Source organism: Rutidosis leptorrhynchoides, chromosome 9 (genome assembly GCF_046630445.1).
Source record: "Rutidosis leptorrhynchoides isolate AG116_Rl617_1_P2 chromosome 9, CSIRO_AGI_Rlap_v1, whole genome shotgun sequence".
Classification (NCBI taxonomy): domain Eukaryota; kingdom Viridiplantae; phylum Streptophyta; class Magnoliopsida; order Asterales; family Asteraceae; genus Rutidosis; species Rutidosis leptorrhynchoides.
Genome location: NC_092341.1, coordinates 35546127 through 35570117, shown reverse-complemented (window position 1 = coordinate 35570117; position 23991 = coordinate 35546127). Strand labels below are relative to the sequence as shown.

General features: G+C 35.1%; 2 protein-coding genes across 2 annotated transcripts; both read right to left on the bottom strand.

The window, feature by feature from the left end:
* Positions 1 to 16557: 16557 nt before the first annotated feature.
* LOC139867934 (organelle RRM domain-containing protein 1, chloroplastic-like) lies at positions 16558 to 18979 on the bottom strand. The gene is made up of 7 exons (XM_071856277.1): positions 18642 to 18979; positions 18212 to 18312; positions 18059 to 18124; positions 17281 to 17566; positions 16903 to 17003; positions 16749 to 16814; positions 16558 to 16685 (listed from the first exon to the last, which is right to left on the bottom strand). Exons 1-7 carry the CDS (start codon positions 18977 to 18979, stop codon positions 16558 to 16560), a joined length of 1086 nt encoding a protein of 361 aa, XP_071712378.1.
* Positions 18980 to 22440: 3461 nt separating this feature from the next.
* LOC139867933 (F-box/kelch-repeat protein At3g06240-like) lies at positions 22441 to 23571 on the bottom strand. The gene has a single exon (XM_071856275.1). The coding sequence runs from the start codon at positions 23569 to 23571 to the stop codon at positions 22441 to 22443; it is 1131 nt and encodes a 376-aa protein (XP_071712376.1).
* Between the last annotated feature and the right edge of the window lie 420 nt (positions 23572 to 23991).

Below are 23991 nucleotides of genomic sequence, written 5' to 3'. Positions count from 1 at the left end.
AGATTAGTACTAGGTTGAGGAACTGAATCTGTCTTCTCAACATCTTTTAACATCTGAACTTCTGTAAAAACAACATCTCGGCTACGTACAAGTTTCTTCTGAACTGGATCATATAACCTGTACCCAAAATCATCTTCACCATAGCCGAGGAATACACATGGCTTAGTCTTCATATCAAGCTTTGACCTCTCATCTTTGGGAACATGAACAAAAGCTTTACATCCAAAAACTCGTAAATTGCGGTAAGAAACATCTTTGCCACTCCAAACCCTGTTAGGAACATCAAAACGCAAAGGAACACAAGGGGTTAGATTAATACTAAAATGCCGATTAGACGCTTTTGGATCGTCAAGCTTTGGGTGCTATTCGTCTTTCACTTGCTAAGAACGTTGCATACAACGTTGTGAATGAGAAGACGACGTTTGCTTGCTTGAAAGCACTCTCTAACATGTATGAGAAACCTACAGCTGCAAATAAGGTATTTCTCATGCGTCAATTGTTTAATACTAAAATGAAGGAAGGTACGAGTGCAACGGATCATATCAATGAATTTAATAATATCGTTTCAAGACTTGAATCGGTAGAGATTAAGTTTGATGATGAACTAAAAGCACTTATCTTGCTTTCATCATTACCGGAAAGTTGGTCGGGTACGGTTACCGCGGTTAGTAGCTCTACGGGAACTACTAAGCTAGCGTTTGAAGGAATAAGGGACTTGATTCTTGGTGAAGATACTCGTAGGAGAAATTCGGGGGAATCGACATCCGGTTCTTTGATAAGTACCGACAACCGGGGTAGAAAATTTGAACGCGGTGAGAAGAAGGGTAGGAAGAAGTCTAAGAAGAGGTATCCATCGAAGGATAGAAGTGAAGTTACTTGTTGGGGTTGCAATCAAAAGGGGAACTTTCAAAGGAATTGCAAAAATGGTTCCACGAAAGGTGTAAACTTGGCCGAAGGGGAAAGTGATGATGCACTTTTGTGTAGTGTTGAAAATTCTATGGAGTCTTGGATTTTGGATTCGGGAGCTTCGTTTCATGCTACTCATATCAAAAGCATGATGAAGAATTTTCGTTCATACCAAGGCAAGGTGAGATTGGTGGACAACAAGCAACTCAATATAGAGGGCATTGGAGATGTTGTTTTGAAGACTACTCTTGGTTCTAGATGGGTGTGAAATAACCTAATTGTGTAATAGTTAGGGTTGTTGAACCTTAATCACTAGCTTTTAGTGGTTCGTGATGGTCTTGACCTTAAATGGACGGTTTTGGAGTAAATGGGTGGTTTAATGCATTAAGTCATTAAATGCACATGTGTGGGTTGTTGGTATTAAGTCCAACTAGCTTGTGTGTTAATTGAGTACTTATTATATTACGTACCTTGCTTTGAAGCTTGTGGAGGTATAAAATCGTCACCAAACTGATAAGGTGAGTGGAGTAATTATACATGTATGTATATGGTGTATTTATTTGTATGCTATGGTATGACCCACAGAGCCGGGAGTGCCATAGTGTGTACGAGTGTACTATGACGTGAACCACGGAGACGGTAGCATCATGGTACATGTGTTGAGATGTGAACCACGGAGCCGGTAGCATCTAAGTGTGAACCACGGAGCCGGTAGCACTATAAAATGAGGTGTGAACCACGGAACCGGTAACAAAGAAGTGTGAACCACGGAGCCGGTAGCACTATAAAAGAGTATGACTCGAATGCGTAGTGACGTGAACCACGGAGCCGGTAGCGTCATAGCATTACGTATGGTGTGAACCACGGAGCCGGTAGCACCATGACGAGTGTATGGTTAACCATATAGTTTGTGTATGTGTCGTTGTATAGCATAATATATTATTTCGGTGAATATGCTACTGATTACGCTAGTTGCGGTATTTGGAGGTTACTAGCTTATACTCGGAGTTTGTATGCTAATTGTTATTGCTAGCGATTATACGGTGTATGTAAGTGTATGCAAGTAGGTATATTATATATGTATATGTATAATTATTGCATTCACTAAGCTTTAGCTTACCCTCTCGTTGTTTACTCTTTTTAGGTTCCGGCGTGGACAAGGGTAAGGGTGTTCGGTTGGATTAGTGGCCTCCCGCTTTGTTTTGATAGGGGCGCATTTGTGATGATTAGCTTTTGAAGTTTGGCCAAGATGTGGGTAGTTTAACCCCAAACACCATGCTCTAGTGTAGTTTGGAAATTAAACTCGTACGGTCGAAACTTGTATTTTGAACGAAACTCGTAAAACGGCCGATGTGGGCCCGAAGTTGTAAAACTCGATTTTATTGTGGAAATCTCTTAGTTTAATCTATATTGACATGCTGTAAAAAGGGTTACGTTTAAAAGTGTCGGGAAGCGGGATTTTCGCTTGTGTAAATTGGAACCCGGGATCAGAACCTGGCAGTTCATTGGGACGCCGTCCCAAAGGGCTGGACGCCGTCCAGATGTATTGAACAAAAAAAATTTTTTGGGTCGTATTTCGGTATAACGAAGTCGGGTCGTTACAAACCAACAGTGAGTTGGCGTTTAACTCCTTCATCTTCACAGAATTTATTAAACTGTGTAGAGGTATATTCTTTTCCTCTATCACTCCTTAGTGTTTTTATATAATGGCCACTACTCTTTTCGACGAAGTTCTTAAACTTCTTTAATATCGTAAATACTTCTGATTTTTCACGCATGAAATACACCCACGTCATTCTAGAATAATCATCGATGAAGAGGATGAAGTACCTGTTTTGGTTAAAAGACGGGGTCCTCATTGGTCGACATACGTCAGTGTGCACCAGCTCTAGTATACCTTTCGCTCTCCAAGCTTTGTCCCGAGGGAAAGGTTTTCGATGTTGCTTGCCCATCATACAGCTTTCACACGTGTTATTGATCTCTTCTATGTTCGGCAAGTCTCTCATCATATTCTTTTGTTGAAGGATTTTTAGTGCGTGAAAGTTAAAGTGGCCAAATCTTCGTTGCCATAGCCATGATTCTTCGACTTGGACTTTCATGGCTGTGTCTCTGATATACTACCAACGAAGCAAAAAGTTACGATTCTCCATTGGAACCTCGGCTATTAATTTGTAGTTATTTTTCTTGTCACGGATAACGCATGAATTATCTTCGAACAGTAAAGAGTAACCATGCTCCATCATTTGGCCAACACTTAGCAAGTTACTTGCTAGGCTTGGTACTAGAAGAATGTCATTAGTAGATCGAGTGACGTTATTAGTTTGAACAGTAATAGTACCTTTGCCTTTGGTATCAACAAGTTCTCCATTCCCTAGTTTGACGCGGGATTTTACTGACGTGTTGATACTATGAAATAGCTTCTCATCTCCTGTCATGTGGTTGCTGCACCCACTGTCGATCAACCAAGTATCATCCCTCTATTTATTTGCGACATGGCAAGCATAGAATAGCTGATTTTTGTTCTCCGGTATCTCCGCACTTTCTTCTGTGAAGTTGGCTCGATGGTTTTATTTTAAACGGCAATCTTTTTCTAGATGCCCAAATCTTTTGCAGTTATTGCATTTACAGTTATTGCATTGTGGCTTTCCTTTGTGAATTCATTCTTTCTCCAAGTGGTTTGTCTTTTTGCAGATACCACATGGAGGGTAGCTTTTTCTTCTCTGATCGAACCCGGTTCTGGGTTTATCTCCTCTTCTAGAATTTTCTTCAAGATTTCTTTTCCCCCCATTATTAGATTTTTGAAACCTTATTTTGAGTTTAGACTGAAACGCACTTTCAAGTGATTTTTCACTGCGTCGACTCAGTCTAGCCTCGTATGCTTCTAAAGAGCCAACTAATTCCGTTACTGACAGAGTCTCGATGTCTTTTGACTCTTCAATAGCGGTAATGACATGATCGAATTTTTCTGTCATGCTGATGAGTATTTTTTCTACGATCCTTTTATCAATTATATTATCTCCATAGGCTCTCATTTGATTTACTATTTCTTTAATTCTAGAATAGTAGTCTTTAACGGTCTCAGTTTCCTTCATATTTAAATTTTCAAAATCCCTTCTTAGAGTTAGTAGTTTGACAGCTCTTACCTTGACATTTCCTTGAAATTCTTCTTGAAGGATTTTCCACGCCTCTTTGGCTGTTGTAGCTCCCATGATTCGTGGAAAGATAGACGGTGTCAAGGCTTGTTGAATATAGCCTAGAGCGGCAACATTTCTTACAACATTTTTGTTGTATTTTTCTTATTCTTCCGCGGACAGAGTTTCGACGTCTTTTGGAGTTGTAAACCCGACTTCAAACATATCCCACAAGCTTTGTGCTTGGAAATATGTCTTCATTCGGATACTCCAAAAGTCATAGTTGTCGCCATCAAAGACGGGGATAGGAATATTATATGCACCAACGGTAGTCATGGTGTACTCGAACAAACGCCCAATACGGCTCTTGATACCACTTGTTAGAATTGTAGTGTATTTAGATTAAGTTATTAGTTTTAATTTAGATATTTATAGTGATGGATGTTTATGTTATGAGGGGATTTTTATAAATGTTGAAGACTTGTTGTTTAGAAAGAAGTGATTCTTTATTGCTATTGAATTGTGTTGTGTTTTTTTTTTTTTTTTTTGTACATCTCGTTTCACAACATCACAAGCCTATTTATAGGCATCATATATGTTGGCTAGAACTATCTAGCAATTTCTAATTTTTTACTAACCAACCTTCTAAGTAGTTCTTAAATAATATCTTCTTCAAATATCCACTATATGTATCTTCTACCAACTTCTAGTTAATACATTTCTAAATATCTATTACTAGTAAATATCTAATACTAGTAAATATTAGTAAATTCTAGATTAATCTAGAAAAACATTAATATTTCAACACTTTGCTACCTTTGAATCTTAGAGAGTGGCGTCATCATAGGCAATATTAATGGCTGCTGCCTCTACAGTCTCAAACGTATTTCGGTAGCCTTTCCCTGCAGTTTTAGAAAAGTTTTAGAAAAGTTATTGTTATAAGTTTGCTTTTTGTTTACTTCACGGTTTTATCCTTATTTTTTACAAACATGTTTGTTTTATATGCATAAGTAAGACGATAAAAGAACTTACCTTATAACTCTTATCTATTTATAAAAGTGAACAATTAATTTGAAGTTGCGATAGCCCGAAAGAAATAATGGACAATATAATTGAAATGAAGGAAGTAGTTTAGTTGGATACTTGGATTTCAAGACTTTGAATTTTGACATTTGTGTCCATTTCCATCACTTTTTTTATAATTTTTCTTAAATTTAACACATAGAAATTTTTTATCATTTAAAATGGCAATTATAAATTATCACTGACTAAGGAGAGAGAATGAGAGACACAGTGAGGAGTGAGAAAACATCAAGAGAGAATGAGAGAATGATGTTTAGGGTTCTGAACTGTAATTCTAGGGTAAGGTTGACAAAAGGAATCGTCGATTGCAATTTAAAAAGGAAGATCAAGTACAGATATTAAAGGGTTATAAGCACTTGCTATTCACGTGAGTGCAACTTGATGAACAGCTAACATTCCTTCGGGTTAAGGATGTAGTTGGGACTAATTGTTCAGTTACTTATAAAATGGAAGGGACGAAATGAACAAATAAAGTGATAACAAGGGAACTATTTAAATAATATATTTTCTCGAGAAAAAAACCACGATCTAATCTCTATAACAAATTCGACAGAACTAGGGTTTAACAGGAGTAACGACTAACGACGTTGCAGACTCTATAATTGGTGTATTGATTTTAAGGTAAATCCCTTAAAACTGTGAGGTAAGGTGTTTAAATAATAAACCCAAAATTTAACGTCTAGTTTGGCTGCTGAAACAACTAATTTTTTAGCATCAATTTGTATTTGATTCTAGGGTTACTATTTTTATTAGGAATAAGTCTTAGATATCGCTTTTATTTATTTTTTGCTTAACAAGAAATCTGCCGCTTTGAATTAGCTACTGATTTTTTTTATTTTTCTTCAGCAGATGAAGGAAGTGGAGAGAATCCACGGACCACAGTTAGAAGATATTCCGGTGGATTTGATCCACCGTATTCAGACGTTGTTGCCCGTCAAAGAAGCTGCTCGTATGTGTGTGATGTCAAAGTCATGGCTACACGCTGATGGAAAATAATCACAACGGACAATCTACAAAGCGGAAACAAACCCGTTTGACCAACACTTTCCCGACCCGTATGAACCCGTGAGGAAACTAACAAACAAGCTATATCAAATCCAACCCAATTCAGTCCCCAAATTTGTTCCAAATCAGTAGCCAAACAATAATCAAGCACACACTAAATACACGCGACTTTTTACGTGGAAAACCCTCAAAATCGAGAGTAAAAACCACGGGACTCGTAAGCCACTTAATGTTCCACTATCATCAACAAGAGAGCAATACAATAATCCTTCTCTAGCTCAACTAGAAGTATACAACATCATCATACTCTTGAACAACAATAATCAACAAGTATATGAAGAAATTAAAGACAAAAGATGAACAACACAACCAATAAACTGCCCTCTGTTCCAGCAGCAAGAACACGAGCTACAGGCCTCTTTAGACAAATTCAACGGTTGAAAATGGTGGCACTGATGTCAGGAAGACACAGCATAAAAATGAAGAAGATTCAACGGTCGGATCTCCGGGGATCGTCGATTTTCTGGCCTGCTGTCACTGTAGACGGAAATGGAGTTTCACTCTTTTTCTTGATCTATCTCTCTGATCTCTCTTGATAAATACAGCTGCAAACAATTAACATATTAATTCCCCCAGATGTTGACCAGGTCAAACTTCATCTTGGGCCTATTTTGTTGGGCTTGGGCTTCCTCATAAATGGAAAACTTAAATAAAACCCAACAAATCTCCCCCTTTTCAATTATGAGGAATGGATCGCCATCCCGGCGATCGAGCAACATACCTTGAGCTTCTCACTTGCTAAAGCCTTTGTGAACATATCGGAACCATTATCATCGGTATGAACTTTATCAAGTTCAAATGAACCATCTTCAAGACGTTCTCTAATCCAATGATACCGCACATCAATATGTTTTGTCCGCTTATGATACATAGAATTTCTAGCCAAATGAATCGCACTCTCATTATCACAAAGAACCACATATCGTGATTGCTTAAACCCAATGTCTTGTAGAAACTTTTTCATCCACAATAGTTCTTTGCACGCTTCTGTTGCTGCCATATACTCAGCCTCGGTTGTAGACAATGCAACACACTTTTGTAACCTTGATTGCCATGAAACTGCTCCCCCTGCGAAAGTCATCATATATCCAGAAGTGGATTTCATGTTATCTTTGTTTCCTGCCATATCTGAGTCTGTATAACCAACAAGCAGCGGCTTTCCATTTCCAAATGTGATACCTAATTTTGAAGTACCTCGTAAGTATCTCATAATCCATTTAACTGCTTCCCAATGCTTCTTACCCGGAGTTGACATAAACCGACAAACAACACCTACCGCATGAGCTATATCAGGCCTAGTACACACCATAGCATACATCAAGCTACCAACCGCTGAAGCATATGGAACTTTATCCATCTCCTCAACATCCTCCTTTGAAGAAGGGCAATCTCTATCTGTTAGCTTAAAGTTGTTAGTAAGAGGGGAACTAACCACTTTAGCATTCTCCATATTGAATCTACTAAGCACCTTTTCAATGTATTGCTCTTGTGATATATGTAACGTCTTAGAACCTCTATCTCTAGAAATTCGAATGCCAAGAATCTGTTTTGCTGGCCCCAAATCTTTCATAGCAAAGGACTTGCTCAATTCTCGCTTCAACTGCGCAATTCTTTTAATATTTTTACCAACAATCAACATATCATCAACGTATAACAACAATATGATGAAATCATCATCACCAAACCTCTGAAAGAAAACACAATGATCTGAAGTTGTCTTTCGGTAGCCTTGCTTTCCTATAACCGACTCAAACTTCTTATACCACTGTCTCGGTGCTTGCTTCAACCCATATAGACTTTTCTGAAGTCTACAAACATAATTTTCTTTACCCTTAACCCGAAAACCTTCAGGTTTCATCATGTAGATTTCCTTATCCAAATCACCGTGAAGAAAAGCAGTCTTGACATCCATCTGTTCAACCTCAAGATCAAGACTAGCAGCTAACCTAAGAACCACTCGAATAGATCCCATCTTCACGACTGGAGAGAAAATCTCATCAAAATCAATACCCTTTTTCTGGCTGAATACTTTAACAACTAACCTAGCTTTGTACCTTGGTTGTGAAGTAAGCTCATCTGTCTTCACTTTGAACACCCATTTGTTTCTCAAAGCTCTCTTGCCTTTAGGTAACTTCACCAACTCATAAGTATTATTCTCATGTAAGGAATTCATTTCATCTTGCATGGCTTCACCCCACTCTTTCTTATGCTCATCTTTCATTGCTTCTGAATAACATTCTGGCTCTCCCCCATCAGTAACTAATACATACTCATCAGCAGAATATCTAAAAGAAGGATGACGGTCTCGAGTAGACCGCCTAAGTGGGACAAATGGGGGCACATCTGGTACTGAAATCTCTACCTGCTCCGGAGCATCACCAACATCAGTACCATGTTCATCATTCTGAACATCATCTCCAACATGTTGTGGAGTAACTGGATCCAAATCAACAAGATTAGTACTAGGTTGAGGAACTGAATCTGTCTTCTCAACATCTTTTAACATCTGATCTTCTGTAAAAACAACATCTCGGCTACGTACAAGTTTCTTCTGAACTGGATCATATAACCTGTACCCAAAATCATCTTCACCATAGCCGAGGAATACACATGGCTTAGTCTTCATATCAAGCTTTGACCTCTCATCTTTGGGAACATGAACAAAAGCTTTACATCCAAAAACTCGTAAATGGCGGTAAGAAACATCTTTGCCACTCCAAACCCTGTTAGGAACATCAAAACGCAAAGGAACACAAGGGGTTAGATTAATAATATGAACTGCCGTATTTAAACCTCACCCCAAAAGGAATCGGACAACCCTGCATGTGAAAGCATACATCTAACTCTCTCAACCAAAGTTCTGTTCATCCTCTCTGCTAAGCCATTCAACTGAGGTGTCTTTGGTGGAGTCTTTTGATGCCGAATACCATTCTCCTTACAGTAAGCATCAAATCTGCCAATGTATTCACCGCCATTATCAGTCCGAATACACTTGAGTTTCTTCCCCGTTTGCCTTTCAACTTTGCATGAAATTCCTTAAACTTCTCAAACACTTGATCTTTTGACTTTAAGGTGTAAACCCACACCTTCCTGGAATGATCATCAATGAATGTAACAAAGTAGGAACATCCACCAAGTGTTCTAGTCTTCATAGGCCCACAAACATCCGAATGAACTAGATCAAGTACGTTCTCCATTCGAAAAGAAGAATGACTCTTAAACACAACTCTGGTCTGTTTCCCTGCCAAACAGTGAGAACACTTACTCAAATCAATACCACTAACACCCGACAACACATTCTTCTTGAACAAGATTGACATCCCCTTTTCACTCATGTGGCCAAGTCTTTTATGCCACAACTCAGTAGAATCAACATTGTCCACTGCGTTAACAATGTTCTGGATAATCTTCGGACGCGTGATGTATAATCTTGAGTCTTTCTTGCCTCTTCCCACTATCATAGAACCAAGAGTTAGTTTCTAAATACCATTACCAAAACCGTTATAATAACCATCATCATCAAGAATGCCTGTTGAAATAACATTAAGTCTCATATCCGGAACATGTTTTACATTATGCAAAACTAACTCCACTACCGTGTCAAATTTCAAACAAACATCTCCAATACCAACGATCTTTGATAAACCGGCATTACCCATCCTAGCAAATCCATAGTCACCTGGAGTGTAAGATGAGAAGTGATCTCTACAAATTGCAACATGACATGTAGCACCACTATCAACAATCCAACTCGTGTCATCATGAGTAAGATTGATCATATCATAATCAATACAAACAAAGAACTCATCTGTGATAGCGTTAACTTCAACCTTATCATCATCACCACCATCACTTTTCTTTTGTTTATTCTTGTCATATGCCTTTTTCTTCTCATTCTTCAACTTTGGACAATACCACTTTGTGTGCCCCTTTTCATGACAATTATAACACTCAACATTAACAAATTTACCTTTGCGTGAGCTGCTACGATGATTGCCTCTTTTACCCTGACCTCTACTATGACTTCTCCCCCGCGTTTCTGTGACCAAGATATCTGACTGTGAAGAGGAACCTTGTGACTTTCTTCTCATCTCTTCATTCAAAATACTACCCTTAGCCAATTCCATGGTGATAGTACCATTCGGTGCAGAGTTGGACAAAGATGTCCTAAAAGTCTCCCAAGAGTCCGGTAATGTACCAAGTAACCAGAGACCCTGAATCTCATCCTCAAACTTGATACCCATACCTGTAAGCTGATTTATAATACCCTGATATGCGTTTAGGTGATCTGTAATAGGAGTCCCATCATGATACTTCAAAGCCATCATCTGCTTAATTAAGAACAACTTGTTATTCCCAGTCTTTCGCTCATATAACTGCTCAAGCTTTTTCCATAAGGCTTTAGCACCAGTCTCCCCAGTAATATGATTCACAACATTATCATCAACCCACTGCCGAATATACCCACATACTTGTCTATGCAAAATTTTCCATTGAGCATCAGATTTTTCCTCAGGTTTATCCTCAGTAAAAACAGGCAAATAATAATCTTTCACATAAAGAAGATCCTCCATCTTGCCTTTCCAAACATGATAATTTGAACCATTTAAACTAATCATTTTACTTGTATTAGCTTCCATCTTTCACACAAGTCAAATCAATAACCTAGCTCTTGATACCAATTTGATGGAAAATAATCACAACGGACAATCTACAAAGCGGAAACAAACCCGTTTGACCAACACTTTCCCGACCCGTATGAACCCGTGAGGAAACTAACAAACAAGCTATATCAAATCCAACCCAATTCAGTCCCCAAATCTGTTCCAAATCAGTAGCCAAACAATAATCAAGCACACACTAAATACACGCGACTTTTTACGTGGAAAACCCCTCAAAATCGAGAGTAAAAACCACGGGACTCGTAAGCCACTTAATGTTCCACTATCATCAACAAGAGAGCAATACAATAATCCTTCTCTAGCTCAACTAGAGGTATACAACATCATCATACTCTTGAACAACAATAATCAACAAGTATATGAAGAAATTAAAGACAAAAGATGAACAACACTACCAATAAACTGCCCTCTGTTCCAGCAGCAAGAACACGATCTACAGGCCTCTTTAGACAAATTCAACGGTTGAAAATGTTGGCACTGATGTCAGGAAGACACAGCCCAAAAATGAAGAAGATTCAACGGTCGGATCTCCGGGGATCGTCGATTTTCTGGCCTGCTGTCACTGTAGACGGAAATGGAGTTTCACTCTTTTTCTTGATCTATCTCTCTGATCTCTCTTGATAAATACAGCTGCAAACAATTAACATATTAATGCCCCCAGATGTTGACCAGGTCAAACTTCATCTTGGGCCTATTTTGTTGGGCTTGGGCTTCCTCATAAATGGAAAACTTAAATAAAACCCAACACACGCTTGGTCTACCACCACTACCCTTAGGTTTCATCCACCAAAAAAGCTTTTAAGCAAACAACAACTAAAAACGTACATCGATTTGATCAACCACACTTTACAAAGGTATCGCATGCACAACATATCAATCACGAGTTTTGATCTTCACTTCCGAATCATAAACCAGGAATCACTTCCTTTTGTTAATAAATGGATTCATGCAGTAGCTTCTAGAAGCAGTCTAAAAGAGCTTTACCTTGCCAGATGAGCTATTCTTGGGTGAAAACTTAGATACTGTTAGTGTAAAAGCTGACCCCCATTTCTTATTTTGGCATTCCCTTTTTATGAGAAATAATGTGGTTATAAAGTGTGTCAACTTACGAGTATTAGAGTTGATCGATGTAACGTTAAGTGACGAGACACTTGCTAAGTTATTGTCTACTTGTATCTTACTTAAAAAGATTAACCTTTCAAAATGTGAAGGGTTGAGCAGAATCATGGTAAAAAACCTCCATTATCTCCGTGAACTGGAAATTACCCGAGGAAAATGAGATTCTACTCCAGAAATTTATGATGTCCCATGTCTTCACATATTTAAGCTCACGTTATTGCCCAATAGGAATAACCTTCTATCGGATTCGTTAGAAAGTGTGAGAGAATTAGTCTTAAAGGGTGATATCATGGATGATGCATATTCCAACATTATATCAAAGTTCCCTTTTCTTGACAGTTTGAGCCTTAACATTAGCTCTTGCAATCCGAATGTGTTGGATATTACATCCATTTCTTTGAAGAGACTGAACATATATCCGTTGCATTATGCCATGAAAATCGACATAAAAGCTTATGCCCCAAAATTAGATAAGATCCATTACAAAGGCAATTCAATGCCTGGTCTCTTGTTTCCATCTACCGCTTCCGGCCAAATTGAGCTAACATTGGAGTTATTCAATCGAATAGATCAATCGTTCTTTCTTAAGACAAGGGAATTCCTCAAATTATCAAACAAGTTTAAAATTAAAATAATTGCTTGTAATTCTGTTTTTATAGTGCCGTTCAACTATGAAATAGAGGATATGATAAGACAGATCCAAATTCCGGCTATGAATGTTGAACGACTAACGTTTGAAACTGATTCACATAAAGGCTTATGGGAGAGCCCACGACTATTTCTCGAGGCAATTTTTTGTATTATGCGTCCCAATTACTTAACAATAACTCATCCGGGAATCAGGGGACCTTTGAAGCTAATTGCAAGGGAGATGATGGGACTGAGATTCAGAAAGGGGGTATGGGATAGGCCTCAAAAATGTGGAAATACAAAATCGTGTTGATGGAAAATGGATAACACTAACAAGTATATGGATAAGTTCACCTGACGGAATAGCTTCTCTCGACTACTATTGTGGTAACTTCAAACTAACTTGGTGTTCCCTATAGAAGCTACCATCTCCATTTATTATTTATTTTTAATAATTTTAGTATAATTCTAGTTTTATAGTTGCTGTTGCAGTATCCAGCATTCTATACTAGTTAATATGGTTTTTTTTTTTTTTTTTTTTTTTTTTTTTTTTTTTTTTTTTTTTTTTTTTGTGCTTTCTACTTATTGATTAGACTGTTTTCACCGAAGCTTAACAGCCCTTACTGAAACATATTTTTATGTGATGTGGATATCAATCAATATGATCGATTTGATCTATATTTTGTATCATGTTAATTAGTGAAGAGTTGCATAATGAATGACTGATGTAGATTAGAGTTTTATAGAATACAATTTAACTATTAAGGTGTATTGGGTCATGAGTGAATGATGTTGGGTCAGGTCTTGTTGGGTCGAGACACAGTTTTTCCAATCAACAAAATAATCTATCTTTTTACAATCACCCCAGCAAAGAATATACTTTCCAGTCCTCAAAGTGAAATTTTGTTGAACCAAAGAGAATTATTTACATGATAATTTACTTTTTGTGCAAACATTGTATCAAGTTCTACTGTATGAGTACATTAAATTTACACTAGGATTGATTTTCATATAAGCAATGAGTAACATTCGGCCTTTTGTCCAAAAATTGTTGCTCAATCTTTACTGTATGACAAAATACTGCTAAGCATAGGCTTGAGTTTTAAATTTTTGGTTTTACCTACTGTACCCACTCGACCCACTCAACGGACCTGTTGGACCAGCTTTGTAAAGGTTTTAATGGGACCTTTTTTTTCTACTGATTCAATAGGTAAACAATGGATCCAATGGATTCCTTTTAAGACTTAGGGTCTCATTTGCCATGTATAATGTTAATAGACTCAAACCAAAAACAAAATAAAATGCAATGCTTTAACTTCTACTTAGTTTTTTATATGATCAATTCATGCAAGAAATATTTAGAGTCAATACCTGTGCATTTTATGCAAAAAAGGGTTGTTACTAACCATGGGATGGTGAGGTCAGGTGTTCAAATCCATGTACGAAGCTAAAAAAATTTAATCCCCTTCGTAGCCACGCAAGTTCACCCGCGATGACTCAGGGGCCCCTGCAAAGTGGGTAGTCGCCCTGAGATTAATCGGCTCAAAAAGCGAGTCGGAAACCCAGATATACCAATTTTTTTTTAACAAAAATAGGATGTTATTTGTTTCATGTCGATCTTTAATACAAGGTAGATTGATGTATATTTTTGCTAAAGTTGATTGTTCGCTATATGTTTGCTAAAGTTAATTGTTTGCTTTATATTTACTAATGACTTTGTTTGAAGTGATTAACATGGTAGTTGTAGAGAGAGAAAAAAAAACACAAGATGAATATTTGGAAGTGGTAGGTAAGATTATAAGAAAACTACATCTTAATTTTACGCAATACCATGAAATTCCTTAATTTTTATGTAATAGTCTTGCCAATATTGCATAGATCTAGAGCCAGATAACTTCCTTGCATATATCTATCTACACGATGACGAAGAAGATTGCAAAATATTTCAGATTATAACTAATTTCATTTGCACCCACAATATATTGTGAGTTAGGGGGTTGTTGATGATGTTGACGGGTTTTAAAAATAACCTAACTCATACTTAACTGGTTAGACCCTTTCAAGGAATTTGAGTTTTGCTTTACTACCTTTGAATCTTAGAGAGCAGCTTCATCATATATAGGCAATATATGGCTGCTGCCTGTGCAGTCTCAAACGTATTTCAGCAGCCTTTCCCCATGGTCATTGCATTACTCCTATGTAGTGTCTCTTCGTCTTTTGCCTTGTGTTCATCATACAATCATCATGGGGTTTGTTATCATAAAATAGGAAACTACCATCTTAACTTGTACTCCAGACAACAAGGTTGCAAAATTCGCTATTCGGGAATTAATCTGCTGGAACTTCGGAAGGAGTAATCGGCAATTCGAGTTTAATCGTGAATTAATCGGATTGTACTTTATACATTTAAATATTAAATTTCAAAAATTATATGTGTAAATATAGAAGAAAATCGTAAAGATAAACATAGACTTTAACAAATTGTCTAAAAATTTTCATTTTGGTCTACTCTCTCTGAAATTCTAGTTTAAATTCATGTAAAATTGTTGACCAATTTTGACTTCGACCGACTTTGATTACCAAATTGAGTTTTGATCCATAAATCGACGTTGACCGATAAAATAAACGGATTTTGAAAAATCGGAACAAATTGCCCTTAAAAATGAGTAACCGGGGAGTAATCGGGTTTTTTACAACACTGATATATATATTAATTGAGATGTGTCAAAATACACATAGTTTTTGAAAAGTTACTGTTATAAAGTGTACTTTTTGTTTACTTACGGTTTTATCCCTATTTTTTTTACCAACATGTTTGTTTTATATGCATATAAGTAAGACCATAAAAGAACTTACCTTATAACTCTCAATAAGAGTATTGATGATATTAGTTGAGTATGTATGTTATTTTGTAGGTTAACAAGGGTATATACAATATTCTCCCAAATTTTATGTAGTCACCGAGTTTATCTTGGTAGTCGTGCAATTACCCAAAAAGCTTTCCGTCAAACAATTACCTGAAAATATACCTGTCAAATTTGGATAACTAATGTGTACCAGGATACATTCTACAATATTCAGTTTAAAAGTCCATCACAAGTGCAGTTAATCACAATTGGTGGACAAAAACATTGTAGCATACTTGTATCTATATATCTATTTTAATTTAAATCATTAAGCTATTGTCACCGGAAGCATTTTTTATTAGCAAGCATAAACCGCCTAAACCAGCTATTATAAAACTGAGCTAACTCATGGCTGGTCCATTTGGTAACAGACATGGGGCTTGAGCATGTTGTATTCCTTCAAATCAGTTCGTATTTATCTTCTTGGCTTATGGTACTTAGGATGATAAGGAGCAGCCTTCCCATTAATAAATGGTTCCCCTGCCACATGAAACACAAAAAAGTCTTTTTAGTTAATTATGATACCACTAAGATAAGAAGCAACATACAATCACTAGTATATATTCACTTAAAAAAAAAAGAATTTAATTAATACTCTGTAGCTTCTAACTAGGGGTATAAATGAGCCAAACTACTCGCGAGCTACCCGAACTCGACTAGTTAAAAACTCGATTCGAGCTGAGCCTAAACGAGCTCGAGCTCGAGCGCGAGCCCGAGCTTGAACATATTTTGAAGCTCGATTAGTAAACTAGTGCGAGCTCGAGTTTCATATCTCGAGCTGGCTCGCGAGCCTAAACGAGTTTTTTATATATACACACAAAATTACTATTTTTATAGTAATAATATATAGTATATAATGTATAAGATAAATTCATAATAATTGTTATAATTTTTATATAGTTAAAATACTAATATTAAATCTTATAAAAAATATACAAAAACATATATGTAATATAATTAAATAAAAAAACTATTAATAAAAAATATTACGTAATAAACTAGTTGAATTCGAGCCGAGCTCGAGCTTCTGTAATATCAAACGATCAAACGAGACGAGCTCCAACTTAAGATATTAGGCTTGAACCGATCCGAGCTTGAGCTCTGTGAATTCCAAACGAGCCGAGCTCGAGCTCGGCTCGGCTCGTTTACAACCCTACTTGTAACTGTACACTTCACACAAAACATCACAAAAAGAGCTAATAAAAAAAATAAACAGTAAGTGGTACCTCCATAGTCTTTGTTCTCTACGTCCATATATGAATCAGGTAGCACCCGAAGAACACCAGGTATCCCTAACAAAAAACAATAGAGAAAAACAAGATATGATTATCTAAATTTCAAACAACCAAATTCGAAAGAAAAATATCTATAGCTAATTACCTCGTAGCTTGAGAGAGTCATCTGAAGACACATTTGCTCCAAAACCATAATAACGACCTCTAGTCAAAACTGAATAGATTTTCATCCTTGCTTCATCATAACTAATTAATAAAATCACAAAACTTAGTCTTTTGGAAGCTTAAAAATAAGCTGACCTTTAATATACTGCATAAAATCATCTTCAGACCGAAGAAAGTATTATTCAACAATAATCACATTCCAAAATTTCAGCTTTACACTAATTAACAGATTTCTTACTCACATAAAATTAAATGAAACGTACAATACATAAAAAAAAAAAAAAAAAAAAAAAAAAAAAAAAAAAAAAATTAATGTCATAATTACTGAACCAAATATAATTAAACCCGAAAATAATACTATCTTCCAACAACTTTTGCTAAAGTATTGATAAACGAATCAATAATTTCATCTCGAGTAGGTGAACCTTCAGGTTTTTTAACGACAACAAGCCAATGTTCAAAATCACAGCCATCAAGCCAAATCTTTTTCTTTGGTGAAGGTTTCGACCGGATAGAGTGCGAGGACATTACCAAAGATCTGTTCCTATTCATCGTCTTGGCTCGAGCGATAGCATTATTTCTATCAAACTCCTCATGGTACTTAGCATCATAAGGAACAGCCTTCCCATCAATAAATGGTTCCCCTGCCCCATACAACACACAAACAATGAGTCTTCTTAATTAATCATTATACCCACAATATAGAAAGCAACATGCAATCACTTTTGTTTTTAAAACGAGATTGGAGTCACTGATAGGGAGGAGTTCCCACCACCCGATCATATCCGTTCCACGTGTTAAGGATGTTTCAGCGAAAAACTACCATAGAACAGGCTATGAGTGTAGACCCTCCGGAAGCTCCCGATGAACTCTGCCATAGGCCATGCTTACCTCCGGAGGACTCCATAACCAACTACAAAGCAAGTTGTATTATGAAATCTCTAAATGAGACTCGAACTCGAGAGCTCACAGACACCCAGGAAAACGGTAACCACTCGGCTAAATGGAGATGGTTAGGAACATACAATCACTAGTATATATCTATTGCATATAAATACATTTAACCGTTTGTAAGTGTAAGATTCAGACAAAACCTCACAAAAAGGGCTAATAAAATAACAAACGGTAAGTGGTACCTCCATAGTCTTTGTTCTCTACGTCCACATATGAATCCGGTAGCACCCGGCGAACACCAGGTATTGCTAACAAAAAACAATAGAGAAAAACAAAATATGATTATCTAAAACTTCAAACAACCAAATTCGAAAGAAAAACATCTAGCTAATTACCTTGTAGCTTGAGAGAGTCATCTGACGACACGCGTGCTCCAAAAGCATAATAACCTCTAATCGAGACTGAATAGATTTTCATTCTTGCTTCATCATAACTAATAACCGAATCAAAAATCAATCACATAGTAACCTCTCACTAAAATTTACAAGAAACTTGAAAAACAGCCCAATATGCACATAAACATACACACCAACAAAGACATGAACATACACACACAATACTCTTGTACAAAAAATAACCATTTCGAAATTTAAAAATAAGCTGTCCTTGAAGATACTGCATAAAATTCATCTTTAGACTGAAGCACGTACTATTCAACAATAATCACATTCCAAAATTTCAAATTTACAATATTACAATTACAATATATATACAGTACATTTAAAATAAAAGATTAATGTCAAAATAACAAATAAATAGTATCTTCCAACAACTTTTGCTAAAATATTGATATACGAATAAATAAGTGCATCTCGAGTAGGTAAATCTTCAGGTGTATCAACGACAACAAGCCAAAGTTCAAAATCACAGCCATCAAGCCATATCTTTTTCTTTGGTGGAGGTGTCGACCGGATAGAGTCCGCGGACATTACCAAAGATCCGTTCTGGTAAGTGTGTAAAACACGAATGTTGTTGACAACAGGTGCTGCCTGATGTAAACTGGCGGCGACAGGGATGAGTGGGAGGATGGAGGAAGGTGTGATGGTGGTTGAGATACGGGAAATTAGAGTTTGGTTTGCAGTGAAGAGAACACGAGCTGCCATTTCAAGTTTGTTTGGATCTAAAATAAAACCCTAAGATCATTTGTAGTGGTTGGGGGCGTGAGTTGGGGGCGTGAGTTGCTCTTTGTACTTTTTTGATGACTTTAACGTGTTGGTTATTTTTGTGAAGCAGTGGTGGTGTAAATTTTTGATGTGGGTTGAGAGTATTATGATGATGTGTTAAAATATAATTGGGTTAAGTATTAAAAAGGAATAAAAATACTCCATATTTTTGAAATAAAAAAAATAAAAAAACAACACCACGCCTGTTGCTTCTTCCGTTGCATAACAACGCACATGGACCAAAATCTTCCATCCAATGCCCTGATACTTTCAGGTGTGGGTTGGCAATACACGTAGGATCCAACGCCCACAATTGGACCGATACAACCCGTCTAAGAGACAAACGCACATTAGTTTAATTTTATAAGGTGATCACCATTTAATTACCTAATATACCCTAAATTATACTTAGAATAATACTCCGTAATATAAGTTCAACTCCCTATATTAATCTAAGGGTATAACTGTAAGTTTATGACAAAAAATATACATGGATGAAAAAATGGTGTTTGAAAATCACCTCCCATTTTATATCCCACATCTCAATTTAATTTTAATATTATAATTCTCTTATTCTCCGTAGACGTGTTCATAAAATCGTCAAACCGTAAAAACTGGCCGAATCGTATTGATTTTATTAGTTCGGTCCAATTTGAATATTGACAATCCAGTCGCCAATTTGGAAATCACCAAACCGTGAAACCCGGTTCGGTTTACGGTTTTATTAGATCATCGACCGGTTAAACCGGTCCACTCAACCAAATTCGGTTTCAATTTATAACATTAAGTAATTGGATATATATATATATATATATATATATATATATATATATATATATATATATATATATATATATATATATATATATATATATATATATATATATATAGTGGTAGGATCAAGATGGAAGTAACTATTAGGGGGAATCGGGGGGAAGCAAAATTTTTTTTTCATTTTTTGAAAAAACATTTTTCACGAAATTATAGATTGGATGAAAATATGAACATTTAATAAAGACACTTTGTGATAAATGTTTTTATTTTGGCGGAAAAATGCTCGAAGAAGTAATATATAACAATTATCGTGTTTTTCGAGCGTATGTTGAGGTTTTAGATATTAGGGTTTAGATTTTAGGGTTTAGATATTAGGGTTTATAGGGTTTAGATATTAGGGTTTAGATATTAGGGTTTAGAAATTTAGGGTTTAGATTTAGGATTTAGATTGAGTTTTTAACACGAACGGTTTAGAGTTTAGGGTTTAGGGTTTGGTGTTTTGGGTTTATACCCAAAACACCAAACCCTAAACCCTAAACTCTAAATCGGGCTAAATTTTACTTCACTAAACATGAAAAAAAAACATTAACATTCTTCACGAACAATATTATCTTGAATATTATTTTTGTAGATCGTTTTTCCGCCAAAATAATAACATTCATCACGAAGTGTCTCTTCTAAATGTTCATATTTTCATCCAATCTATAATGTTCGTGAACAAAGTTTTTTAAAAAAACGAAAAAAAAAAATTTTTACTTCCCCCCGTTTCCCCCCGATTGGTTACTTCCCCATTGATCCTGCCCCTATATATATATATATATATATATATATATATACTAGTAAAATGACCCGTGAAATCACGAGTTTGTTTAAACGAAACAGTTTAATGGTATATTTTAGGTATCAAGTGAATTTAAACGCTAAAGTCATTTAGTTTAATAACCCGACGGATTCCGACTAAGAAACTTCTTGTTATTTTTTTCAAACACATTAATATTTAACTTGATCGGAATAAATGAAGTACATTTATTCTCTCACCATCATTTTCCAATTTTTATCACAATTACTATTTTTCTTGTCATAAAAGCTTACATTAGAACCTTTTATTGAGACGTGTATTTCGTATACATATATAACGTGATTAATCTCGTAAAAAACTCATATTTGAATTTGAATAATAATAATATAATAATAATAATAATTAATAACTAATGAGAGTGAATTTTTTTCTCTAAAAACATGAAATAAATAAATAAGTAGATTTAATTTAATTAGTCATTATTAGATTAATGACATTACATAAGGACTTAGATTTTTTTTCTTTTTCTTTTTAATTTTTTCTTAACAAATGAATTAGCCTAATAATGACATCATCATTTTAGGATTTTAATATAACATTAAGTAGTTGGATTTATATATATATATATATATATATATATATATATATATATATATATATATATATATATATATATATATATATATTTATATAGGATCCAGTGAGAACTTTTTTAGTGTGAGAACTCTGGGAACTATAAATACACTCCAACGCTCCAAATACACTGAAATTCGAGCAAAAAAAGTGGCGGGCGAGCAAAAAAAAAAGGGAATTCAAGCTCAAATAAAAAACACGGACGAACAAAAATTCATAGTCGAGAAAACCAAAAAAAAAATTTGTTTGGATTTCAAAAATGTAGAACACATTTTTGTTCGAATATCAATATTTTTGTTCGACTACCCATGTGTTCTACATTTTTTTGTTCGAATTTCAAACATGTATAACACATTTTTGTTCGAATTTAACAATTTTTGTTCGAATTTCTTTTTTTTGTTCGGCCGCGTTTTTTTTTGTCCGACTTTCCCCATTTTTGCTCGACTATCATGTTTTTTGTTCGTTTGTGTCTCATTTTTGCTCGATTTTTTTTTTGCTCGAATTTCAGTGTATTTTTGAGTTCTCAGAGTTCTCATATAAAAAAGTTCTCATTTGATCCCTCTACTATATATATATATATATATATATATATATATATATATATATATATATATATATATATATATATATATATATATATATATATATATATATATATATTTATATAAGGGAATCACTTTTTTGGGGAAATGGGGGAAGATAATTTTTTATTTTTTTTTTTGATTTTTTTTATAAAGATTTTCAAACATTAAGATTAAATGAAAATATGAAAATTTAAAAAAGACATTTTGTAATCGAATGTTACGCTTGAAGAAATAAATGATAACAATTAATGTTTTAATAAGAATTTGTTTCTCATCGTTTTTTTTTTATCTTATGTGAAGTATTTTATTTTCAAAATTTAGCCCTATTTATAATTTAGGGCTTATAGTTTAGGGCTTAAGGTTTAGTGTTTTAGTTTTAGTCCATAAACCCAAAACCCTAGATAATACTATTCATCTTTAAAATCCAATCCTCCATTCATTATTTATTGTTATTGTCATTAATTTTTTTACTAAGATAATACTTGTATATCAGCCTAAATGTGAACATGAATTCATATTTAAATCTCTAGAAGAATAGAAATATGAAATACGAAATCACCAATTAATTGAAAACAAAATCTGCAACTACTCTCAAAGAGAATGTAGAGATGTTAAACAGCAAAAAGATCTAATGGTGAAAGCAAGCTTTCTACATACTCAACCGAGCGTAATCTCATGAATTCTATAATCACGACCAATCTTATCGAATCGTTATGATTTGTGAGAGTATTTAATACTGTTTCAAATGAATCATTTGACGTATCAAAGATAACAAACTGGTTTGAGCCATCAGTCAAAAGAATTTTTCCATTAGCCAAAATACACATAGGGTGGAAATTGTCGAAATAGTAGTTATATTCCAAACCGAATGTAAAGGTACGTGCTTTCGACCATGGATTATTAATCTTGACTCCTCCTTGTTCTTCTTTCATCATCCACAACTCGAATCCAATATCCGTCTTCTTGTCTATCATGCAAAGGCATCCATTTAGTGAACCCAAAATTACGCCAACATACTGATCATCATCATCTGCACATGAATAGTACAACTTAGTAGCATCTTTCCCACTAGGTAAATTTATATTCGAAAACACCATCTCCTTAATATCGAGAGCTAAGATCCCAAAATCGATAACAGAAATAAACCAATATAAACAGTCATTTAGAAATATACCCTCACCCCATAAGTGAGTATTTCTCTTGAGCGGGTACTTTGGTGAAGTGCCTCGCCACGAACTACTTTTAATATCAAAGACTTCACAAGTAATCCACAATGGATCGTCAAGATCTCCAAATCTAAAAATCTTCAAGTCGTTTGTCGTTGCACCATATCCAAATCCAAAAGTATAGAAAGGTCTAAATTTTGAAGAGGGTGGATCCATAACATCTAGTAACTTGGATGCACGGGTTAACGGATTGTATAAATACATATGACAACGGAAGCACAAATCAGTAACGACTAAAATGACTATGCCTTTGAGCGTTCCAACAATAGAGACTTTTGTATACTCAGTAATAATTTCTTCAAAAGGAGAAGGAATTTTGTTTAGAGAAGGAGCTTCCTTTTCGTCTATAACGACAAAAGGCGTTGGGTGTTTGAGAAGAATCATTCGACGTGATCTCGATTCCATAAAAGAAGGATCTGAAATTAAACGATTCCAATGTTGTAATACGCATCTAAACCGGAGTAAAGACTTACCGGGAAGTCGAGCAAGAATATTATTAAGAATGTCATCATGCATTTTGTTAGCTTGTACCCAGCTAGCTAGCTAGCTATATATGGAACACGGAAGGATATATATATATATATATATATATATATATATATATATATATATATATATATATATATATATATATATATATATATATATATATATATATATATATATATATATATATATATATATATATATATATATATATAATTAATTAACGAATATATAAACGTACACATGAGAAATTGAAACCTTCTACTCAAATTTCGGATCTCAAATTTATAGGATCTGAGTATGATTAGGTATTTCTTCACGATCACTCAATATATATAAATATAAATAGGTAGAAAGTACAAAAAGAAAAAGAAAAAAAAAACATATTAACTTGTATAGAATGCTGGATACTGCAACAGTAATAACAATGCTAAAAATTTCAAAATTTAA

Bases quoted from the DNA above. Each gene is read 5' to 3' on its own strand.
- LOC139867934 (XM_071856277.1), bottom strand. From the start codon at position 18,979: ATGGCAGCTCGTGTTCTCTTCACTGCAAACCAAACTCTAATTTCCCGT. The intron at 18,313-18,641 runs AAGATACTATTT...TGATTCGGTTAT, and splicing joins ATTTTAGCAAAAGTTGTTGG to TAGTTATGATGAAGCAAGAA. The intron at 16,815-16,902 runs GTAATTAGCTAT...GTTTTTTGTTAG, and splicing joins TGACTCTCTCAAGCTACGAG to GGATACCTGGTGTTCTTCGG.
- LOC139867933 (XM_071856275.1), bottom strand. From the start codon at position 23,571: ATGCATGATGACATTCTTAATAATATTCTTGCTCGACTTCCCGGTAAG.